The sequence below is a fragment of the Alligator mississippiensis genome, chromosome 2 (genome assembly GCF_030867095.1).
Source record: "Alligator mississippiensis isolate rAllMis1 chromosome 2, rAllMis1, whole genome shotgun sequence".
In the NCBI taxonomy this organism is placed as follows: Eukaryota; Metazoa; Chordata; order Crocodylia; family Alligatoridae; genus Alligator; species Alligator mississippiensis.
Genome location: NC_081825.1, coordinates 279,912,089 through 279,928,749, shown reverse-complemented (window position 1 = coordinate 279,928,749; position 16,661 = coordinate 279,912,089). Strand labels below are relative to the sequence as shown.

The window sequence follows — 16,661 nt, the reverse complement described above, 5'->3', positions numbered from 1 at the left end:
TTAAATCCACTCACTGCTGGAAACTGTTCCCGCCGCTGCTGCTGCTAGCTTCTGGTTGTAAAATGCTGTGATGAATTGGTCCTGGGGAGTCAGCATTTCCTGACAGCGAATTGGACAAGATGGGAGGGAAAAAATGAGAATGGTGGGGAGAATGAACAAGAGCAAAAGGGGCAGGGGACTACCAAATTTTATTAACTAACAGTTTCATCAACTTTATGTCTGAACACACTTTGCTGCATAGAGTTAGCATACAGTTTTCCTAATGCTACTCTAGGCATAGTTAATTTCCTGGGAAAGCCAAAAACTTAATTTAAGTTATTTGAGTCTTCAGAGGTTAACAGTATCTACTTTCTGAAAAGATGTTTTTTGACTTACTAGAAGGAGTACGTCTCTTCTGTTTTGGACTTCCTGCATCTTCTACATCCTTTTCAGTGCTTTCTTCTGCTGTAGCTGTTGCTGCTGCTGCCTTTCTTTTCCTCTACAGAAAAGTAAATAAAATTATACTGGTTGAAACAAAAGAAAAAATTCCAAGTAGATAAAGTTTAAATTATTTGCATGTAATTCTCTGCAATTCCAAGTCAGCCTACCACATTTTCCCCCACAATCGCCATAAAAAAAATTGACCTTAAATGGTCACCATTTCCAAATTACAGCAATTAATATTTGTCAATCCTGAAATCAAAGCACTTATTATAATAAACTATTACCATTTAATAATAAGCATCACCCCTCTGTACAGTTATTAGATCACATTAAAATTATTTTACTTTAAATCAAAAATCCATGTTTCACGGTCACAATTCTTCAAACACTGTAACAAGTTAGAATTTAATAATTATCACAAGCAAGGATCAATCTGAAAATCCTAAAATAATGTAAAAAATGTATCCCAAACTAATGTTATAATGTTATAGAGTTATATAAAACAAATGCATACATACACACACACACACACACACACACACACACACCTAATATATACAGTATTAAAGTTTAACTTTATTTGAATCTGTATTTCTCCTTAAGGCTTTTTCGGTACAGCTAAAAAAGTAACTACACCCACTGACAGCACATTATTATTTTTCCTAATGGCAACTATGGGTTCTGTTCCAAAGAGAGCGACATGGGAAAGCTGAACTCTATTCAAGGCACATTATCTTAAAACCTTTAAAAGGATAGAACTGTTATTATCTGTGTATTACAATTAATCCTACTGTTGCAAAGTATTCTTAAGGTGGTTATGGAAAGATCCTCTTTTTTTAAAAAGCCATGTCATTTTGTAAAGGATCGATTGGCCCATGCATAGAACAATAACTTTGCTAAACCCTGGCGAAGTTTAACCCATCATTTTTTAGTAACTGAGTAAGAATGCACTGCTTTACTAAAATAGCTTTAGAAGTGGTTACAACTTCCCATAGCTCATGAGAGAAGGGGAGAGTGCATTACATCTTTCCTTTCCAAAGTGTTGCTTCATGATTACCATCTAAACCCTGCTGGGCTGAACAGATTGGTTCGATAATTACATACAATAACTGCAGTGGGCAGGTAACCCTCAGCTGGCACAGGGCAGCTCCCCTGTGAGAACTTCCATATGCAAACTGCACTGATGGAGTGCATTAGGTACATCTTTCCTGCCGGTGCACAGGCCTGATTAACGCCAGCCAAGACTCCAAGGTTAGCATGTCAGCAGATTTGTGATGCATTAGGCAGGAATAAACACAGACACTTTTGTTCGTTCTGACCAAAATTAAGGAGGAATATTTCAGCACTGTATTGCCTTTATACAGGAGATAATGCATTCCTCCTGACTGTGCTGGGAGAGATTTTAAATGCTCATCGTAGAAATAGATATCCAATGCATTCTACACAAAAGCAAAGTACATTTATCTTGTTTCCCAAGCTTATTTAATAAAAAGTGTTTTCTTAATCTTGATGCAGGTGAATTACATGACAATAAAAATCAGGCAGCATTCATCTGACAAAGGCAACACCTGTGTATTTGAAGCAGAAGGTTAGAAGGAACTATGAATCACTGTAATCTATATTTCTCCTGTTTATTTTACTTCCAATGTTTTCCAACACTTACCGAGTACTGTCAATGTATTCAGCACTGAACAAAAGTATGATACGCACCTTGTCTCAAAGAGTTTGGTTCAATATTAAGGGTGTTAACATAGGTAGCTTGCTAAGCTAAGGCTAAAAGAATTTATTGCATATTAATATTAAAAATAAGACAGATATCTTTAAGAAAAAGAATGAAATTCCAGGAAGTCTGTTAACTATATATCCCATTTTATTTTTAAATCTCTAGAAACAAACATTAATAGTTAAACTTATACATGCTTGGAATATTGAAAGGTATGCTTGATGGCCAGTTTCACACTCCAACCCAGCAAGCACACTTACGTTATTTATAATGCACATCACAACATATTTGGTGGTATGAATCTATCAAGGAGAATGCAGTGCTCTAAGAAATTTTTTTTTTTTAATTTACAAATATCCCTCTAAACCAGGGGTGGGCAAAATGTGGCCTGTGGGCCAGATGCGGCTTGCCAGGCCATTCTATCCAGCCCATGGGGCCCCTACAAAATTTAGAAAATTAATATTCATCTGCCCAAGGCTGACTGTCATGTGGTCCTTGATGGCTTGTCAAAACTTAGTGAGTGGCCTCCACCTGAAATAACTGCCCGCCCCTGCAACCATGAAATAGCAAAGTTGGCCTGCCATACACCACAGCAACACTGAAGAAAAGCATTTTCAGAGGAGAGGGAGGTTTGTTGTGTAGTAATAAAACACGCCAAAGGAATCCAAGTGTGGGTTTCTTACAAGACATGTTAGGCTTTAAAAATTGGTGCAGAATGAGTACTAGGACACCCTTACATCCTACAACCATTTGTCTCTCTCAGTTCTCTGCCTCAAAATAATTCATCCTTGAGGCAAAAGTCATGAATCCATTAAAAGCTGATAGTGCTATTACAACTAACAACTGTTGTACTCTACAGCCGTGTCTAAACATGCACAGGTATGCATTTGCAGCAGTTCAGACTGCCACAGCACATGCCCTTGCATGTGTGCTTCGTTGCCCAGTTTCTCCTGGCTCTTCAGCCAGGGGCTGAGGCCAGCACCAGTGCAGTCTTACCTGGTGGCCTGGAGCAGCAGAGGCACAGATGGGGCAGCACATAGGCCTGGTCAGCAGCCAGAGCATTGCTTTGGTCGACCCGACCTCTGTCTGCCAGCACTCGCTTGCTGTGCATGCATTGTACTGCTTCTGTTTTGGGAGGAGGGGAGGGGAGGTTTGCTACCAGGAAATCTCAGTAGCAAATTTTGGCCCTACGCTGCAAATCTGCAGCACAGGGTATGTTTTAACATTTGCCGCATACAGTTTGCAGCACCACAAAGAGGTTTGAGGAGCCACAAACCACACTTCCCCTGCATGTCTGGACACAGCCTATGAAGCATGAATTTGCACACAAGATTATCTGCTCAAGTATTATGGATCTCTCTCCCAATTCCAATTCTCACAGCACTCACAAAAAAATCCATTCAAAACAATGAGATGGCTCTCAAATAGTTACAAATAAAATAGCTACTTTAGGCATTAGGCTTTCTACAAAAGGCTAATCTTGAGTATGTAAAACATTGCCAATATAAGGTGTAGGTGCATCTGTTATAAAAGCAGTTACTCTAATATTATAAAAGCCTATGTCTGTCTGTCTATCACACTTTAATCACAATCTGACTGGCTGACGGACACAGCCAATCAGAGTGCTCCCAGTGTGGGGGAGCGCCGCCTTGATTCCAAAGCTGCGCCGAGTACCAGACAGAGGGTGGGGGAGCCAAGGCTAGCTGTGCTGGCCTCAGCTCCCTCACCCAGCTCCCTGCAAGCAGCGCCGAGGACCGGAATACTAGCCATTCTTGACAGGCAATTGGCTAGTATTTTAAGACTCTCTCATTAGTAAGATGGCTCTTAGTAACAAGGGATCAGTACCATTATCGGAGACTGATTCAAATTAAAAACTCCAAATTCTTGTTTTGAATGAAGGAATATATGTGGTCCAAAATCTGAACCTCTTTCAGGGTTAATCCCTGGGACCTTTGTTTACCACTATTTTTAGATCCATAGGAAAGCACCTCCTAGATCGAAGTCGAAATCTTACCCATCACAGATAATCATGTCACATAGTCCCTTTCATAAACCAAGTTCCACACGGAGGGGCAGGAATGGCTATGAAAACATCTTACATTACTTCTTCTTTCCTAACCTGCAAACTCTGCACACCACACTGCTCCAGCTAGTCACAGATCCATCTTTTCCTCCTAAGATTTTACAAGTCTAGCTACCTACTCTTCATTCATCCTTGATGCTTTCTGGAAGCAAAGCTCAGTAACTTTCAGCATCCTATTGCTCTAGATAGCTATTACCGTTCAAAAACAAGGGGGCTGCTCAATGAAGATCAGCCCCCTCCCTGTCACTTGTCATAACCCAAGGGTGTGATTTTTGTTTGTGTGCGCTTCGGCACTGCTGAATTATTTCCCGCCACTTGTAGCTTTCTTTGCAGGGTGCATTTCTTCATTGCAACACAGAAACGCATGTTGCAAGGAGTTCCCGCCATTTGTATTCAAATTTGTGCCCCACTATTGGTCAGTTCTAAATTATTCTTACATGGCGGCTAGCGATTGGCTCGCTCGCCGTATAAGAGGCTTGAGTGGTTTCCGCCCAAGTTGGAGGACTCCACGAACATCAGGAGGAGGAGACTTCACGTCTCATGAAGATCTCTAAGCGCTGCAGAGCCTATCGGACCCAGCATGTATTTCAAGAAGGCTATAGGGGTCTGATCAGCCTCTCACCTCTCCCCGTCGCCAAGCGCAATCCTCGACGTACCCTTCCCTGCGCACAAGTTCCACGGAGCCTAGCAAACTTTGTGTGAGTGAATCCAGAGCTCTGTCCGAGTCCTTAAACTGGGACTTAAGCGAAGTTTTCCTGGAAGTTTTCCAGCCTGCACCGTGACCATCTACGGTGTAAGTAAACCATTAGATCAACCATTAAGCGTCCGTGCCTAATTCTAGCGTGCCGCCTGCCTTCCCCAACCCGGCGTGTCCGGGCTGCTGGCCACAGCCCGCCGTGCGAAATAAAAAGGGCCTCGGACCGCTCCCGGCCCGCACATCACCAAGGTTTTTTCTGGAGTGAAGCAAGATGAGACCCTGGCAAAAGGAACAATCCTTTCCCTTCCATACTTATCCTGAAGCCTTAACTGAACCACTGGCCCTGAAAAGAACTGAACATAAATGAAAGGGCTTTCTAGCCAAGTATGTTGCTACAGAAAGCAAGCCATAACAGCTTGATATCCAGTTAACTATTTTACTCTTGGGAGCTGTTCTTATTAAAGCGTCCACAGCATCTCATACATTCAACATCCAACACTTCAAAATGGTGGAGGGGGTGATTTAACTAAAGCTTGCTTGACAAGTTTTAGTTAAAGCACCATCGCCACCATTTTGAAGCACGGGGACACTGAATACACGTGATGCTAAGGCTGCTGAAGCGTGCTATTTAGAGTCTGGTCTGATGCATTCTAATTAGCACACATCGGAGCAGGTGTTGGGCACACGTCTAGGTGCCCTTTAAGCCTGGGAGTGTCAAATTTACAGCCTGCAGGGCTCCCACAAGAGCCAGGGTGAGCAAGGGCAGGGCCCAACACCAAACTCTCAAACTCATGGCCATACAGTTTTGGCCCAGAGACTATTTTCTGTGCAAAATCGTAACTGGGTAAAACTAGAAATACTTCCCAAGAGACTTTCAAGCTCCCACAGCTTTTGTTTTTTGTCTCATACTTTCTACCAGTGAAATATTTAATGCATGGCAAATTGACTGTCAATTATTACTAGCCAGGGAGAGAACTTGTATAACATCAGATACTTGCCATTACCTTTCAATCAATACTCATGGGTGTAATTCGCAGCTCTGGTTGAGGTTATAACAGGCTAAAGAAGGCCCACCCACAAGCTTAGTCAATTTCATTACCAAAGGGGTGGAGTAAGCATTTCTTTCACCATGAAATAACCAAAGCAGAAAGATGCTGGTTTCTGACTTCACTATTATTCATACAGAAGTGTAACAAAATATTTCATTACAACAGAAGCGGTGAAAAACTCACTTTTACTATACGTTTCTCTTTAAAGACTTTCCCTATTAAAACTGCTTGTATGACATAAGTAGATATAAAACAAAAAATACAAAGTTTCAATACTTAACATTTACAAGACAAATCGCACAATTCCCTTATTAACATTTGTTCTAAACAGAGTATTAAGAGTAAAGTTTATTTGGTAACTTGGCTTCAAGTTCAGTCATGTCTGACCCTCTGTATTCTTTATATCATAATGTTCCACCCACCCCTCCTCTCAAATTAAGGTCCAAAATCTATGATATTTTACAAACTGATCAGTGAATGAATTTTCCAGTGACTTTTCTCCCTTTCACCAGGAACTGTCTGATAAACACTCAAGTAAATCCTGTGAGCATTTGCTAATTAACTGTTTAATATAGTTATACAAGATTAATACAGTACGCTGATTTGCTGAAATGTTTGCCTTATAAAAAGTATCTGTGTGGTATTAAAAGACTGTATACCTTAACCTGTGGAAATGAGCAGGTGTGAACAAGAAACTGCACAAAGTTGCAAATGTGAGATCTACTCAGCATTCCCAGTCTACTTAAGCACCCTTAGTCTGGCACTAACTGCTACACTCAGCGTTTATAAACAGTATGCAAGATCCCTGCATATAATATCTGTGTACCAATAGCAAATAGTTGCATAAGGATGCCAATTTAAAGTTAAAAGTTTAGGACTAGGTATGTAAATCAAGAAGCTTGATAGGAAACAAAAAATGCTAACCAAACTTCTCATTTTCCTTCACATCCATTTTGACCCATCTGGAGATTCTGAGATTCTTGGGGGAGGGGGAAAAGTAAAATTAGCTGGAAAAGCTCATCTGTTTAAATGGCATTACAGCTACATATACATTCTGTTATTCAAAGTATTTTTTTATTGAATGTGAAAGCATACCTGCAAACATCATGTTATATTAAACTTTCAGAGCAGTTAAGATTAGAAAAATGAAGCGTCTGTGTATGAAAAACATGAACATTTGAGACTCTTTCCTTATTAACTGATTTAATTAGGACATCTGATTTCAGTATCATTTTATTATTACTACTCATTTAGTTCAAAATAAGAAGCATTAAAAAGCTGAATGGCAAGTACAAAGTAAAAACCTTTTGTATGGGCTTTGTTTGCAAGTCTCCATTCTCTGACAAACCAATGTCCAATATTCCATCATCCCGTTGACCAATGGCCTTGAGCCCTTGTAGAAGTATTTCTCGGAAATGCTGATAAAAAGGTTTATCTTCATAGCTCAATAACTTCACCTTTTCCATGTATTTGGCTATTTCATCTGGGAAAACAGTACCTACAATTAATGTCTATTAAAAGCAGTTTAATCACTAGGTTTTACCTTAAAAAGTCAGAAAACTATGAGAACCCATTTACAGTTCTTTGAGATGGATATTAAAACATACTTAATTATGGCTATTTAGTACAACATATTTTAAAGGAAAAATAGCCATTCTCAGTGCTATTTAACAAATGGTCACAGCACCACTTTCTCTTCTACATTCGTCACCAGGAATGAAATATTAAGTTTTTAAAAACTACTTTAATAGGCTTATCTCCTCCATGGTGAGACTTTCATTCAATTGTATTTCTTCTTCCCTGAATTTAAGGGCACCTACTACAGATGACTGGAAGTCTGAACATTTCTTATTAAAAAAAAAAAAAAAAAAAAAAAAAAAAAGCTAAGGAGAAACAGTTTCATATTTTTCCCCCCAAATGAAAGACAGGAGTGTCATTGCCAAGAAACCTTTAAAATTATACTTGACAAAGTACTAGTAAACTGGAAAATGCTGTATTAACAATTAGGACTGGGTAACAGAATTCTTCCATTTCTAATCTCTGAGAAAAAAGTATTAAGGTTACTGTCAAGGCTTTAAAAAAACTGCTAACCAGCTCACCAGGGCAAGCTGCAAGCTCTCTCACAAGAGACCTAAGAAATTATTTAGAAATTTAGTTTTTCTTTAAAAAAAATAAATAAATAAATCTAGGTCTTTCAGCTGTAAAGAAAGTTTCTAAACATAATGGAATATAAGCCAATGTGAAGCTCTCTTCTAAGCTACAGACAACATTAATGACACTGCTGCTCCCCACAGCTTTGTCAAACTATAGCAGAGAGGGAGAAAATAAAATAGACTTACCTATTCAACGAATGTTGATTATTGCTATTCAAACCCTGGTGATCTGAGAAACAGGTCTTGTGGACAGAACACATTGGTACAACCTTCCACCCAACCCCTTTCCTAACATGATTTTAATCTGTTTATATTAAATCCAACACAGAAGAAATTTCTACAAACAGCCAAATATTTAACAAAAAAGTTTGTCAGACAAAAATTGGAATTTCAGACATGCTGCAAATGCATTCCTGGGGTTACCTAAATAATCTTTCCAAAACACATTAATGTTATCTGCAGCATTATAGTGGTCAGTTAGTCTTTTAAAAAAAAGTACACTGAAATTAAATATTAAAAATGCATCTTGCCAAAAAAAAAAAAAAAAAGCCAAAAGCCCCTAAGTATTATAGACAATTTGTCTAAATATAATAAAACTGCAAGTACTGATATTTTATATAGTTCTTCCTACCTGGCTTATTTTCCCCAAGAAAGCACTTTTCCATCAAGTCCGCAATATTCTCTCTGTATCTGAGAAACAAGTGTAGAAAAATCAATGACACAGACTGCAATAATTTATATTTAATAACAATACCTAAATAACATATTAATTCACATCAGATTCAAGTTAAAGTAAGGTAGCACAGAACAAAAATGGTTTCTCAAGTTAGTTATTTGTGTTAATATATAAAAACAATTCTTTGAAGAGTATATAAAACTGTTTGGTAAAGGTCTTTTGTCCTTATTCTGTTCACCTTTTACACTGTTGTCTAGCTCAAGAGATTGGAAAACCAAAAAGCTTTGTTGTTTCCATTTTACAATTGGATCTTTCCATGCCAAAATTATGCTTCAGTTGTTCTTTCTGAGGAAAGAGGGCACTTATCCATTTTGTAAAGTTCTTTGATCTTTTATTCCTAAGACCTTATTAAAAGTGCTTTAATTCTGCACCATTGTGTGATCCAACTGAGAAGAGCATGCGATTACAAGACAATGCCCCTCTAACAAACCTAGCTGAAGGAAACAATTTCAGTTCTCTGCTGTCCCTGAGCAACTGCAGTATATATGGCACAGTGCCCTGCTAGCTCTGTGCACACTAGCTACCCAACCAAAAGCAGTTTAAAAGTTCTATTGTGATGACAAATGCAAATCAATTAAGAAAAATGTGTAGAAACTACCAGACACAGCTAATGCAGTGCATTTCAGTCCAAAGTGACTTGTTTCAGGGGAAGCAGCTTGAGATCTAACAGGTAAGAAAGCCTAGAGAAAAACAGAAATTCTGGGTAACTTTTAAAATATGTATCTTCTTCTGAAGTTTTACCTTGAGAGGCTTTAAAGATGAAACTCTCAGGAGATAAATTAGTTTTGAACCGAGTTCCAAAAAACACTCTAAGCTGTCTTGCTTTGAAAGGGAATGATAGTATTGGTTGTAAGTTTGTATGTTAATATTTGCTGCTTGAGCAACTATTTTTAGTTAGATATTTAAATTGGACTGTTTTTATTGACTTTCTGAATTTTGGTGACAGATGTCTCTAACAAATTTTTCCCACGTAATGCTAGGCCAGCTTCAATGAAAGTGGTCTCATGTCCAAACTTTTGGAATTGTTTGGCAGAGTCTCTGTGGTATGTAAACCACAAGTATTTTTAAGATGATCGGGTTAAAACATTTTTTCAGAATTGATGTTAGTTACAGTAATCTAATTCAAGTGCGACTGGAACAGGTTCATGACGCAGGGTAAACCTCACCCCGATTTGGAAGATCACTGTGCAGCGCTGCATGCATGAAGATCACTGACTACCAAAACTTCCCTCTAGTTTGTTGACCCTAAGAGGCAAGACTGATATTCCAGAGTTCCAGGAGGATCATTTTTGGACAGAGGAAATCCAGCCTTTGGCCACATGCAGGTGTTAAGTTTCTACTGGGAGAAGAATCACTGCTCTCCTGGTAGAAACAATGACCATCCAGATATTGACTCATTTTCTCCCAGAGTGAAAATGGAGGTTTCATAAGATCAACTCATCTCCAACTGACAGAAGTCACTTCTGGGAGATTATCTCCTGGCGGAACACACACCTGTACTCAAGAGAGAAGCTACAGTGCTGTCTTGCAGTGTTTCAGAACGTCTTGTTCTCCCACCCCTCCCCAACCTCCCCCGACAGCTCCAGGGAGACAGTTTGTGACTCGGGCTGCACTCTACTGCAGCAGCCAAGCATGGCCGTGAACACCCAGCCCCTCTCTACAGCCCCATGCTGTACTTCAGGGTTGTGCAGACAGACAGTTCCACGGCAGCCATGGGCCCTGCCATTCTAACCAGGCAGGGGAACTCAACAAGACCAGACCCTGGCAGAACCTGTCCTGACCTGAACAAACCCAACCACACCTGACAAACCCAGACCCAACCCCAACCTGCCAGCACCTGGATGTGAACAGACGTGCCCAACCACAACCCAGCACCATGATTCCATCAGGGTAGTCTCAGATGGTAATATTGGTGAGAGGAAGGAAAACAGAGAAACTGAAGCACACCTCATTCCCCACCATATTCCCACAGGGCTGGATGCTTCCCTGCATGCCAGGTGGGAGACAGCTGGGAGCTCCCTCATCCCGAGTCCTTCACATTGGTCACAGAAACCACTGTTGGTAAGAGACAAGGAAACGGGAAAACTGAGGCACACCTCATTCCTTGGCATACTTCCATAGGGCCAGGCCTTGCCCAATGTCCTGGCATGCAAGGAGATATTCTGCCAGGAGCATGCTTGACATGCACTGGAACTGGGTCAATCCACTGCAGGCTGCTGGAGGGTAAACTAATAGGTTTGCTAATAAAAAGACAGCAGACACCCTCTAGGTTTCCAGCTGGGAGGAAGGGACGGAGAGGGAAGGGTGCTGTGAAAAGGAGTTCTCCAGGGGGTGTGGTCTCCTAAGCTGGCCAGCCAATCAGCTCTGATCTATATGCCTGGACTGCTCTCACCATTCTCCATCAGCCAGGAGAGCCTGAAAAGCATGCTGGGATGTGTACACTGTGGTTCCCTGGCTGTGTGTTCTTGGCAGCACATGTTATGTGTGTGGGACCTGCCCAGCCCCTGAAATGTCTGCAGAGTCCACTCCTTACTAAGGAAAAAAAATGTGCAAGAAGTCTCACGGTGGCTCTCAGTCCCTGTATGTGGCCTTCAACAAACCAGACTGTTCCTGCACCGTAAAAGAGGCCCACTAATAAGAAGCACTTTAGAAGAGCAGCTCAAGCTGCTTGAGACAATCCCAGCTCTTAGACTGTGGTACTTTAAGTGTTTACAAAATTCTTAGTCATTTAAATGAAAACAGAAAACAAAAAGCGATTATCTGAGAAATATCCCATTCTGTTTAGACTCTTTAATTTAGGGTGTGAAATTATTTAGCACTCTTGCACACCAGCATACACCCAAAAGTCTGCATGATAAAGTAACAGAAAAAAAAACAACCCCAGGATTAAATAGTCTCTTTCAAATATATTTATTCATGCAAGTTCTGTTAAAAGTCTCAAGAAACCAGAAATTGTGAAATTAGAAATTAAACAAGCTCATTCTACCACTTATCCAAAGTCTTCTTTTAAAGTCTAAATTTAAAATATTACTATGAGGGGAAGAGAAGGATAACACTACATAAGAACTGAATTCTAAGAGGGATGCTTAACTGGCTCTGAAGTTATGGTTCAGCTATTCAAGAATCTGGTTACAGTACCAAGATTTTAACCAGTTTTAAAATCAAAGATATAATTTACTCTGGTAAATTACTTTGCTGGGAGTTATAAACGGAGACACCTTAAAATCCTCATCAGAACTTAAAGATGGATTAATTCTAGAAACGATTTGAGGTCTAACTCATTTTAAGATTTAATTCCAAGATTAAATTGTTGATACTAATTCACTGATTTGACTTTGATTTGGTCTTTTTCTTATTCTTAGTTTAGTTTAATATTAGCAACAATTCTGAAGCTTTGTTAATTTTATAAAATGCATTTTAAAACATTTTAAGCATAAAAATATTCTAGGCATTTCTCTTTCAATAAGCAATACAAGTCCAGAATCTTTGAGGATCTTTAGATTTCTCTCAAGTAATTTTTGTTTCTCACAACTGAATTTAGGTAAACTATTAAAGAGCAAAAGATGTTCCATCTTAAACTCCCCACAGCAGTTCCCCACTTCCCGTCTGTTCAAGTCCAATCTCTGTTATAGCTGATGATGTACAGTAGGGCTCTTACCCCTTACATACAGCAACTCTCACCATATCTGTAATTAGAAGACAGAAGCTGCTTGCTCTAAGAAAGGTGCAACAAGCAGTGTTAGAAAAGGGCGAGAAGCTGATCTGAATGAGTGCTGGTGAGACGACAAAGCCAATTTGGTGGGACCTGGCAGAACTCTCGTTCTGTTACGGTCAATAATTCTTTTAAGCAAGAGAGAGCTATGGACATTCTGGAATCCCTATGCCAAAAAGTTAAAGATTACATACAATATGCACTTTTATACAGCCCTTCACAGCAAAGGAAGCTGTATAAAAGTGCAAAATATTGCTATTGCCTTTTCGCTGCAAATGAAAAAGAAAATATATTCCTTACCTGATTTTTGAATCTCTGACATAGTTGGGGTCTTTCAAATTGTCCTCCCATGGCAGATGGCCACTGAGCCAATGAATCATACAGTAGCCTAGAATTTCCAAGTCACCACGTCTTGATGGAGCTACAAACACAAAAGTCTGAACAACAACGATGCATGCAAACAAACATTTAATTGTTTAAATATGTTAAGACAATTGGAAATCAGTTCAAAATTACTACATCCTTTGCGAGAAGTAGAGAAGGAAAAAATATTGTTCTAACATTTGGAAGTTCACTTCATTTCAAACTCCTTTATCAATCACTTTCTCCACTCAAGGATATGTCATGCAGCAGTTATACCAATTTGTGAAGCATTTTAAATCTTCCGATTGTGACAAAAATAGAGTGAGTTAGTGAACTGATTGACTTTGCTATTCAAAACATTACTATTTCATGAGGAAAAGGAAGGCAAAAATAATTTTGAAATCTGGGTTCCTGAAACTATCTTAGAATACGGAAACTTTTCAGATTTCCTTAACAAAGCATATTGCTGCTTTTGAAAGATTCTAAAAGCAGATGCGTTACATCCTTAATCATCTTTAAAATATAATGTTGTGCATTCCTTAAAGCAATGATTACAATTATATTAAATGGACGAACTGTCAAATCATCTATTGAAGGCCTAGTCAATTTGTAGCCCAAATGAAACAATTAACACTGCAGCATATTTTACTGTTTAAATTAAAGACTTTAGCAAGACAAAAAAAGAGCAACACAGCTGATCTGGTAAGGTCTCTATAAAAAGTCATACTGCTAACCATTTGTGGCTCTGTTATTTTAATATTTAATATTTTCAATGGCCAAAGTTTAGACTTGTAAGATAGTTGTTTAGTTCTAACACTACTGAAGGTCAACTTCCATATGTGCTAAAATAAATCATGATCAGTCAGCCCACAGCCAAATATGGGGAAGTATGCTTCATAATTATTGTGGAAACAATTTATTGCCCCCCAGAAACAATTATATATTTTTCTAATGAGAACACCCCAGAACCTTAAGATACTAGATAACTTTATGTAAAAGTCAAATGTCTAGGAAATACTTTGCATTTTTCCCCGAAGGCTATCACAAAGTAACAGCAAAAACAAACAAACAAAAAAAGAAAAAGAGTAACCTGCTGAAATTGTTTCACAACAAATTCTACTGAGATGAGAAAGATGAGCTTTTGCTATACAACTAAATATTTAGTCTTCTATTTACAATGTTTAGACACCCTATTATAAATTTGCCCAGCCTAAACATGTAACTACTTAAAATGTCCTTCATGTCATACTGTCTTTATTGTAAAGTGAATAAAGTTTTGATTACTTACCCACACCCTTATGTGCATCAATACTAGTATATTCAATAGTCCCATCATGACATCTTTTTGGGTCTTCTTTATATTCTTTGTGAACTCCTTCTGGACAGTATCGATATGCAAGGCCATAATCAACCAAGTACACCTATTAATTCCCACATATCATCCAAAGATTAAAGTATTATACATACAGAATTATGTCAAAAAATTATGCATACCTTGATAGCTACAAGTACTTGCCGGTTATCTAAGGTAAACAAATAGAAGGGTATAACCAGTTTTAGAAATCAGTTTTTGGTTGCTCTAGCATAGTAATTCTCAACCAGAGTGCCATGGCACCCTGGGGTGCCTTAAGATCCTTTCACGGATGCTGTGGGGTACGATGCAATGTTGCTAGCAGTGTTAGTTGTACAAACATGATTCACAAGATAAACCCAGAGATTTCAAATAGGAATCCAGAGCATTAAAACCATTCTGACCTATTGTGATCTAAGTTTTTTGCAACAGAAAAATTGTTCCACTATTATTCCATATTCAAAAAATGACTGAAAGCTAAGAGTCTGCATTTTCCAAAGGGTGTTTTGAGTCTAACAAGGGGTTCCTTGTGTCTAAAAAGACTAAGAATCATTGATCTAGCAACAGATAAAGGTTCAATATTCAAGTATTCCCCTGTAGTGGACTGCATGTGGTAGAAGGGGCTCAGTCTTGGCAGCTGACTTTAAAAATACCAGTTACCATTCTGATTTTTTTTATTATTATTCATATTGATCAGATTCATTCTAGTTTTACACAAAGTAAAAGCAGGAGCAAAAACAGTAATTCCAAGCATGAATCTTCTCTAGCCCTGGCTACTCCTAAGCATAATGACATTAGTTTATTCACTTTGTGAGGTAAAGCATTTAGACAAGAAAACACAGGCAGTTATGAAATTCAAACATGCATTTTTCCAAACACTAAAGGGTGTAAAATTTAGAAAACGAAAGATATTTCTGTAAACCAATTGATTTGAATAATCAACATGTTAAAAGACCAAATTTTCCAAGTAACAGAACACTTATTTGATGGATTCCTTGAACAAAGGAAATAAAAAAGTGACAAAGCAGACAGGCAAACATAATTCACTGGTGTACTATATAATTTTAAGCTTCCACCCCCAAATAGCTATTTGAAATTCACTTTGTATCACAAGCACTCCTCCTGAATATTATTTAGGGCAAAACAGCCAACTTGATAAACTGCCAGCAAATTGCATCAAAAATGTAGAATATTAACTAGATATAAATGTCAAGCAGAAATAATATTACTGTATATGTTCTTAAAAAGTAAAGATTTCTGCTAGGTTTCCCAGGTTCAAAGCCTCTTTATATGTTGTCAAACAATAGGTTTAAAACAGGAAAAATGACACGCATCAGAAATACCTGATTTGGATTCTTGTAATTCAGGAGAATATTTGAGGCCTTGATGTCTCCATGCACATATTCATATTCATGGATATATTCCAGAATATCAAGCTAACAAAACAAGATACATTACAATGTCAATGCAATACCCAACTCCATCCAGCAGAGGACCTCTATTAAGCACAAAATGTCTTAAAAAAAGACTAAATTAGAAAGATAGATTTCTTACTTACTATTCTTAAGCCAAACTGTAACACAGTTTTATGTGCAAAACGCTTTGAATTTTCTTCATATATTTTCTGAAGATCTCTCCCAAATCGGTCCATTACCATAAACCTATAGCTGTTTGAAAGCAGGAAAAGAAGTTACTAAAACTTGTAGAGGAACTCTCTCACGTTTTACAACCTATTCTTGAAGTAATTATTGAATTGAAGTGTATACTTTTAATTAAAGCAAACATAATCTATGCAGCTGACAAATATTTAGGAATATTTTATTGTTTCTGTACTGTTTTTGAACTGTGACATTGTTGTGTTTAACTATATCACCTAGAAAAAAGGTCCTCTGCGAAAGTTATGTTCCCAATAACCTAGCATTTTTACAGAATAACAGAAAATGACCATCTGCAGAACAGATTTTATTCAAAAACTAGAAACAAAAGGTTGTCTGTAGAACCCAATCATTTCTTCCTGTAAGTGACTCATTTCATTTAAGTGGTTGTTACTTTTACAAGTTGGTTGCTTTGAAAACAATGCTACTAAGATTTAAATGAGCACTTGACCTAGTACAGTGAATCTCACCTGATAAAGATGGCTTGACATTCATCTTTGTTTGACAAAGTGGATTCACTTTAGTACCAAAGCTTTTTCCTACAAAAGCCTTGCACACTGAATGTGGATATACTGAAAAAGCTCATTTGGGTTGAAACATTTACCTTTGTTATATTACATTTACTCATTTACTTTTGCCTCTCATGGTTAATCAGAACTGAACTCACTGTTACATTAAATTACTGGGTGATTTAAGGCCCTAACTGTTTCAACTGC

At 38.2% G+C, this 16,661-nt stretch overlaps 1 protein-coding gene across 6 annotated transcripts in view; it reads right to left on the bottom strand.

Moving 5' to 3' along the window:
- VRK1 (VRK serine/threonine kinase 1) overlaps nt 1-16,661 on the bottom strand; it is a 49,008-nt gene that overhangs the window by 17,683 nt on the left and 14,664 nt on the right. For all 6 annotated transcript variants that reach the window (XM_019481607.2, XM_019481610.2, XM_019481608.2 and 3 more), the window contains 7 exons: nt 15,849-15,957; nt 15,634-15,726; nt 14,228-14,360; nt 12,877-12,997; nt 8,760-8,818; nt 7,280-7,458; nt 376-478 (listed from right to left, as the gene is read on the bottom strand). In XM_019481607.2, the coding sequence (XP_019337152.1) occupies nt 376-478; nt 7,280-7,458; nt 8,760-8,818; nt 12,877-12,997; nt 14,228-14,360; nt 15,634-15,726; nt 15,849-15,957 (797 nt within the window). The remainder of the gene's footprint in view (nt 1-375; nt 479-7,279; nt 7,459-8,759; nt 8,819-12,876; nt 12,998-14,227; nt 14,361-15,633; nt 15,727-15,848; nt 15,958-16,661) is intronic.